Source organism: Bos javanicus, chromosome 17 (genome assembly GCF_032452875.1).
Source record: "Bos javanicus breed banteng chromosome 17, ARS-OSU_banteng_1.0, whole genome shotgun sequence".
NCBI lineage: Eukaryota > Metazoa > Chordata > Mammalia > Artiodactyla > Bovidae > Bos > Bos javanicus.
This window is the reverse complement of record NC_083884.1, coordinates 66,739,006-66,747,408: the sequence shown is the minus strand read 5'-3', so window position 1 is coordinate 66,747,408 and position 8,403 is coordinate 66,739,006. Positions and strand designations below refer to the sequence as shown.

The 8,403-nt window shown below is 48.4% G+C and overlaps 1 protein-coding gene across 2 annotated transcripts in view; it reads right to left on the bottom strand.

The window, feature by feature from the left end:
- SRRD (SRR1 domain containing) overlaps nucleotides 1–8,403 on the bottom strand; it is a 31,146-nt gene that overhangs the window by 10,569 nt on the left and 12,174 nt on the right. For both annotated transcript variants that reach the window (XR_009730440.1, XM_061385213.1), the window contains exon 2: nucleotides 712–752. Coding sequence is in view for 1 of the 2 variants with exons in the window: in XM_061385213.1 (XP_061241197.1) it covers nucleotides 712–752 (41 nt within the window). In the remaining variant the exon portion in view is untranslated. The remainder of the gene's footprint in view (nucleotides 1–711; nucleotides 753–8,403) is intronic.

Genomic DNA, 8,403 nt, shown 5'->3' with positions numbered 1-8,403 from the left:
GGCTCTCCGCATCCACGCTGCTCAAAGAATCAGTGAATGCCTTCTGGAAAACAACCAGAAAGCGGATAGCAAGTTGACCACTTCCACCTCTGGAAATATACACTAAGAACATCACCTTAAATTTGGTAAAAAGCTTTATGCATGAAAAATTATGTATATCGGGGCCTCCCTAGTGGTCCAGTGGTTAGGACTCTGCACGTCCACTGCAGGGCGCACAAGTCTGGTCACTGATTACTTAAAAAAAATAAAAACTATGTATAATAAACAACAAAAGTCCCTCCATAAAGACTATAACTATGGTATACTTGTGTTATCACCCATCATGTTTAGGAAGAGACTGTAACAGCCATGTACGGTCAGGGAAGAGAACAGGATAAATGTAAATTTCAACAACACAGTGACAACTGACATCCACTGCTCCGGTGCAGCAGGCAAGCACCACCGAGAGCACTTCAGGAAGTACTTCATTTATACAGTTACACTACAGAATATGTACGTTTCCATGTCCATCCACAGATACAGAAGCTGAGGACCAGGGTTAATGCAGAAGACACACAGTTGTAAGGGGGGTTGGAGTCAGCATTAGAACCCAGCATGGACACCCCGCCGTGAAGCAGACGTCACCCAATGAGGGCTGGATCCCCTGCTTTGCCCACCGTCAGGCCCTCCTCCCACCCCAGCCGCCTCCAGCCCGAGCCCCACGGCACCCACCTAGTGCTGAGCTCCAGAAGTCAGAGATAACCAGGTCCTCCCTGTAGAGAAAAAAAGTGGCGTGGTCACCTCTTGCCCTTTTCAGGGCTCCCTAACAGGGACTCCCTCCTGACCGGGATGATCAGGAGGTGGGGAGGGGGCACACGCTCCGACGCAGAGTCCACCCCGGAGCCTGGGGCAGGGTGCCCGGGGGACAAGGCCAGAGCGGAGCCACTGGGGCCCAGAGAGGGCTGGGGAGAGGGCTTCCCGGAGGAGGCCCCCGATTCACAGGGACACGTCTGGGTCTTGGCACACGGGGGCAGCTCCACAAACAGTGGCTAAACGTGGAGATTTAGCCTCTCCACACTTCTGTGTCCTCACCTCTAAAACGGGGTGAGAACTGCACCCCTCACAGAGTTACGGCAGGAATGAAATGGGGAACGCCCAGCACACTGCCTTGTACAGAGCAGGCCTCAATCCGCGGCCTTTGTTGCTACGGATAACCCCAAGGTGAAAGTACAAGAAGGGGCAAAACCAAGTGTTTCCCGCAAAACACAGTCGATTGTTAAATGAACTGCATGGATTCTCCAATCAAAAAACACAGAGTGGCTGAATGGATTGAGAGCATCCATCTATGTGCTGCCGACAAGAGGATCATTTCTGACGTAAGGGCACACAGAGTGCGAACGGGAGGGACAGGAGAAGATATCCCATGCAAATGCAAACCAGAGCAAAGTGGGAGGAGCTATACTTCCATTAGAAAAAACAGAGTTTAAAACGGATATAACAAGACTTCATGGGCTGCAGCAAAAGCTGTTCTGAGAGGAATGTTCACAGCCAGAAACCTCAAGAAACAAAGTCCCAAACAACTTTACACCTCAAGGAACTAGAAAAAGAACAAAGCAGAAGGAAAGAAGGAGCGGAGCAGATGTGAAGGAAATACAGATTAAAAAGACAATCGCGGGCTTCCCTGGTGGCTCAGTGGTAAAGAACCCGCCTGCCGATGCAGGAGACACAGGTTCCATCCCTGATCCAGGAAGATCCCATGTGCCGTGGAGCAACTCCAGGACTGAACCTGTGATCCAGGGCCCTCGAGCCGCAAGTCCTGAGCCCGCGTGCCACAACTCCTGAAGCCTGCATGCCCGAAGCCTGTGCTCCAGCACAGGAGAAGCCACTGCAGTGAGAGGCCCGCACACCACGCCCGGAGAGCAGCCCCACTCTCCGCCAGCTAGAGAAAAGCCCAAGCAGCAAGGGGACCCATCACAGCCAATATATACATAATAAAACTATTTTAAAAAAGACAAATAGAGAAGATCAGTAAAACTAAGAGCCGGTTCTTTGAAAAGATAAACAAAATTGACAAACCATTAGCTAGACTCACCAAAAAAAAAAAAAAAAAGGAAGGCTCAAATAAAAATCAGAAATGAAAGAGGATACATTACAACTGGTACCACAGAGATATACAGAATCATAAGAGACTACTATGAACAGTTAAATGCCAACAAATTGGATGATCCAGAAGAAATGGATAGATGCCTAGAAATATTTTACCAAGACTTAATTATGAAGAAACAGAAAATCTGAACAGACTGATTACTAGTAAGGAAGGTGAAAGTGAAAGTGAAGTTGCTCAGTCATGTCCGACTCTGCAACCCCGTGGACTGTAGCCTGCCAGGCCCCTCTGTCCATGGGATTCTCCAGGCAAGAATACTGGAGTGGGTTGCCATTTCCTTCTCAAAGGAAGTTGAATCACTAATTAAAAACCTCCCAACCAAAAGAAGTCCAGGACCAGTTAGATTGACTGGTGAATTCTACCAGACATTCAAAGAAGAATTGATAGGGATCCTTCGCAAACCCTTCCAAAAATACAGGAGAAGGGAACACTCCAAACTCACTTCACGAGGCCAGCGTAACCCTGATACCATAACCAGATAAGGAGGCCGTAAGGAAAGGAAATCACAGGCCAACACCCCGATGAACGCAGACACAAAAATGCTCATCAAAAACACGAGGAGACCGAACTCAGCAACACATTACAAGGAGCATACACCATGATTAACTGGGGTTTATGCCAGGAACGCAAAGCCAATGTAATAATACAGCACATTACCAAAACGAGGGATAAATCCTATGACCATCTCCACAGATGCAGAAAGAGCGTTCGACAAAATCCAGCCTCCACTAAGATGATAACTATCAACAGAGCAGGCGTAGATGAAACAGAACTTAATAAAGGCTATAGACAGACGGCGTTTTCACCAGAGAGAAAAGCGCCTTTATGACGAAGAATGAGCTGGGTGTATTTTAAACAGTCTTCTCTTCCTTCTGCCAGAGGCACCAGGTGATTTTCCCTGGCTCTTCACCATAAGATCCTGGTGGGGTTCCTAGAGGTAGGGGCCAGGGAAGTTTGGGGGTTCCCCTTGGACGGCAGCCCCAGGAGTCTCTGAGACTCACACACTAGTCCTCACTCAGCCAGAAGCAACTCATCGAAACGGTCCCTGAAGTGTTTCCACCAACTCGTGGCTCTGGTGGCTTCCGCTCCTGAAGTGGGGCAGCTCTCCCAGGCAACAGGAGAACCCTGCCAGCTGTTGAGAAGGACCTCTGACCTCTGACTCTTGCTCAGTGGCAGCTCTGTGTCTGTCCTCTGACTCCAAAAGACGGCCTTGCCCTTCCAGAGAAACGACACCTTGCAAGGCTGCGCTGACTGCCCTTTCTCTCCTTGTGGCTATGGTTCTGGTGCCTCTCATCAGAACAGTGGCAGGAGGACCTCTCCAGTGGCCCAGTGGCTAAGAACCCATCTGCCAGTGCAGGGGCCTTGGGGCTTGATCCCTGGTCTGGGAAGATCCAACACGCCGCAGGGCAGCTAGCCCGCGCACCGCAACCAGAGAGGAGCCCCACAGCAACGAGGTCCCAGTGCGGCCAAAAGTAAATACTAAAACAAAACAACAGTGGCAGGAGAGGAAATAAAAGAGCACGTGTACAACGCACCAGCAGAACTATGCCTCTGAAAAAAGCATGTTTGGAACAGAAATGAAATGAGACAGTGATGGCTAAAACATTGAGAACATTCTCAGACACTGAAAAATATCACTTTAACTCAAGGTCCTCTGGACCCTCAGGTGAAAAAGGAGAGAGAGGTCCCAGTAGAGGTGGTGGGCCACGAGGCATGCCAGGTCCAATAGCTCCTCCAGCTCCAAAAAGTGACTGAAGATCAACTGGCTTTCCGGGAATCGAGGATTCCCAGGACCAAAGGGGGCTTTAAGGAAGGGCCCTTTTAAGATCGGGTGGGTTGGGCGGGACACCCCATGCTACCATCTCACTAAAGGCCCTTCACCTCCGGACAAGCCATCAGCAAGGCTGACTCCAAGATGCCACAGTGGCTCCTCCAAAGGCCCCGTGTGCTGCGTGGTACCCGGCTTCCACACGGCCTCCTCTCCTGGTTGCGGGTGCCGTCCAAGCCTCTGCTCCCATCCAGTATCCCGCCATCAACACAGCCCCTCGCACCCTGGGCTGGGCTGCCTCCTGCGCCGCCCCTACAAGGCCTCAGAGCAGCCCCGAGCCCTCTGCCACCCACTCCTCTGGTATTCCCCTGACCCTGATGTAACCCCCGGGTTCTGGGAGAAACTCCATGGGCAGCGACTATACGTGCATTCTTTATATCGGAAATACTAGGCTCGGGACTCCCCTGGTGGCCCAGTGAAGGATGCTGCCTTGCAATGCACGGGACTTGGGTTCAATCCCTGGTCCAGGAACTAAGAGCCCACGCGCCTCGGGGGAAACTAAGCCCGCTCAAAACAACTACTGAGCTCGTGCTCAGACCGCCCAGCACGAGAGCGCCCACGCGACACAGAGCAAAACGCAGCCAAATAAATAATTGAATGTTAAAAAAAAAAAAAAGCTGCAAAGCAAGCAAGCAAACACCACTAAGTCTCAACTGGAGACAGACACTGGAAAGGAAAATCTGTTCGTTCATTCATTCAACCTGCATGGGTTCATCTGTGTACCTTCTGGAGCTGCACTTAATAGCCATTCAGAGAACTACTGTCTCTGGCCTTACAGAACTGTCTCTGAAAGACACAGATGGGAAAACAGGCAATTATACAACACAGCAGAGCTGCATGGGAGGAAGAACAGGGCTCTACAGGTGTGCAAAGGAGATCAAGACTTTTAAATTCCTTAGAATCTTAAACGACTTGCTTAGTTTACCTTCTTGTCATCTTATTCTCCAAAGTGTAGCACATCTTTTCCAAGTTTTATAGTGAGATCAGGTGGAGCTGGGCAGTCCATTCAACACATTTAAACCAGACAGAAGAAAAAGCAAGCAACAACAACCTGGCTTCCTTAATTAACTGTCCACTGAAAGCAGTACTATTTTCATCATAAAAAGTGTTAACATTTTATTATTCTAAGTTCTTTATATTTCATGCTTCAAATATCCAGCATAGACCATGGAGAGAAAGAAATATATCAGTAGAGCTGGAGACATTAAGGCAACCATACATTTTAAAAATTGAAAAAATTAGGGAAAATCTTGCGATTCCATGTTATTTTTTAAATGTCTATTAATAAACAGATTACACTCTCACAACTGTCCTCTCCTTCAGGAATCAGCACACAGCCCCGGGACTCCCAGTGCTAAGGTTCTTGCGGGGCTCTAAGCAGTGCGCCTGTGTGTTCCACCACTTCCACTCTCTCCCGGTGAGACGGGCGTCGTCACCCCTACCACGCAGGTCACTGTGAGGGTCACATAAGATACTGCGTCTATGAAGATGCTCTGCAAAGCCATAAGGTGCTTTAAACACATTAAAAAAAAAAAACCAAAAGCCATATATGACAAACCCACAGCTAACATTATTCTCAACAATGTAGAACTGAAAGCCTTTCCTCTACAATCAGGAACAAGACAAGGGTGCCCACCCATTCTAACCACTTGTATTCAACAAGGTGCTGGAAGCCTTAGCTGAACCAGTTAGGCAAGAAAAAGAAAAAGAATCCCAGTCGGAAAGCAAGAAGTAAAACCGTCACTCTCTGCACAGGACACTGCACTACAGACAAGAAGCCCTGCAAGACTCTAAAAGAGCCGTCAGAACGACCCGCAAACTCCGCAACTCGGCAGCAGACAGAACTCCACACCCTGAACTACGCTGCATCTCCACACACGAAGAACGAACTGGAGCTTCCCAGGCGGCGCTGTGACGAAGGATCTGCCTGCCAGTGCAGGACATCTAGAGACGTGGGTTTGATCCCTGGGTCAGGAAGATCCCCTGGAGCGGGGCATGGCACCCCACTCCAGTATTCTCGCCTGGGGAATCCCATGGACAGGGGAGCCTGGCGGGCTATGGTCCACGGGGTCGCAAAGAGTCGGACCCGACTGAAGTGACAGCACAGCACAGAATAATGAACTGTGAAAAACAGAAACTGAGAAAGCAACCTTGGGGAGGATGAAGATGACGGAGCAGCAGGATGGGACACTCACCTTCTCCCACAAATACATCAAAAATACACATCAAATGATTCTCGCAGAATATCTAATGAACGTTGGCAGAAGACTTCAGAGTGCGGAAAGGGCAACCACGCAGATCTCCATGCAACGGGTAGAACAAAAGATAAAAACATTCCCGCACCCTGGGAAGCCCCCCTGCACCAGCCTGGAGATCTGTCAGAGCCTCGGGAAAGAACGCGGCAGCCGGCCTGCAGCAGCCAGAGCAAACAGAGGGCTACACGGGCGGGCAGTGCCGCTGCCCTGCGCCTGAGACACAGGGCCCGGCACGGGTCCAGGCTGGGTGCCGGGACATGGGCTTTGAGATCAGACCTAGGGAGGGCTGGGGTTGGCTGTGTGGGAACAGCTGGGACGGGGCTGGAATCGGGTGCACCCACAGCTAAGGATGTGCCAGGCCATGTCATGGGGGGCTGCATAAGGGGAGAGGCAGGTCCCCCTGTCCATTGTAGCCTTTTCCCTTATGCGCATACTCACAGAAAGCCAACTGAGAAAAAACACCAATATAAGACTTATGGAATAATACAAAGCATGCATAATAGGGATTTCAGAAGGGGAAGAAAGAGAAAAGGGGATCAAAAATGTATTTCAAGAGATTATGGCTGAGAACTTCGCAAACCTATAGAAGGAAGCAGATACCCAGGTACAGGAAGGAGTCGATCCCATGTTTCCTGCACCACAGGCAGATTCTTTACTGATGAGCCACCATGGAAGCCCCAAGACATACTATAATTTTAAAAATGGCAAAAGTGAAAGATAGCTAAAGAGAAATTCTAAAGGCAGCAAGAGAAAAACTGGCGGCTCAGTGATAAAGAACCTGCCTGCCAATGTAAGAGACGTGAGTTTGATCCTTGGGTCAGGAAGACCCCCTGGAGGAGGAAATGGCAACCCACTCCAGTGTTCTTGCCCAGGAAATCCCATGGACAGAGAAGCCTGGCGGGCTACAGTCCATAGGGTTGCAAAGACTAGGACACAACTCAGCAACTAAACAACACATTTTAAGGGAACCCCCGCTCCCCCCAACAAGGCCATCAGACAGTTTCTCTACAGAAATGTTACCGGCCAGAAATCTATCTTACAGTGGTAAGATAGGTTCAAAGTCCTAGAAGGGAAAGATGTGTAACCAAAGATCGTCCATCCAGCAAGATTATCACTTAGAATAGACAGAGAATTTCTTAAATAAGCAAAAACTAAAAAAATACAGCAATAACTCAACCTATCCTAAAGGAAATGTTAATAAAGAGGAAATCACAATTGGAAAGTAAATCACATAAATAAGCCAGTAAATAGACTTTTAAAAAATCTAAAAATCTTCTGTGACTGTGATAACCACAGAGAATGGAGCATGAACATGAAGATATAAAAGAGGAAATCAAAACCATAAGATGTGGGGAAGAAGAGTAAGAACATAGATTATTTCCCCCTATAATGTGTTGGAGCCTGTATGATTGATTACCAGTCTAAGACAAGCAAATACAGGAAGGGGTTCACACACTTGAAAAACAGGGTAACCACAAATCAAAAGCATACAGCTGAGTCACAAGAACCAAAAAGAAGAGAACATAAACAAGAGAGAAGAAAATCATCAAGCCACAAAAAAGAAAAAGGGACAAAGAAGAAACATAAAATCAAAGGGAAAACAAGATTTAAAATGGCAGTAAATACATATCTATCGATAATTGCCTTAAATGTCAATGGACTAAATGCTGCAATTAAAAGACACAGAGTGGCAGACTGGATTAAAACAAACAAACAAAACAAAAAACAAGAGACTACAATACACTGGTCACAAAAGACCCACTTTAGGGCAGAGGACACGAACAGACGGAAAGTGGGGATAGAAAAAGACATTTCATGCAAACGGAAGTGACGAGAAAGCAGGGGCTGCAATACTAATATCAGACGAAATAGACTTTACAACAAAGGAAATAAAGAAAGATAAAAAAGGACACTAAGTGATGATACAAGGACCAACAGAAGAAGATCTCACACTCATCAATATGCGCGCACCCAACACATCAGATCAGATCAGGTCAGGCGCTCAGTCGTGTCCGACTCCTCGAGACCCCATGAATCGCAGCACACCAGGCCTCCCTGTCCATCACCAACTCCCGGAGTTCACTCAGACTCACGTCCATCAAGTCAGCGATGCCATCCAGCCATCTCATCCTCTGTCGTCCCCTTCCCTTCCTGCCCCCAATCCCTCCCAGCATCAG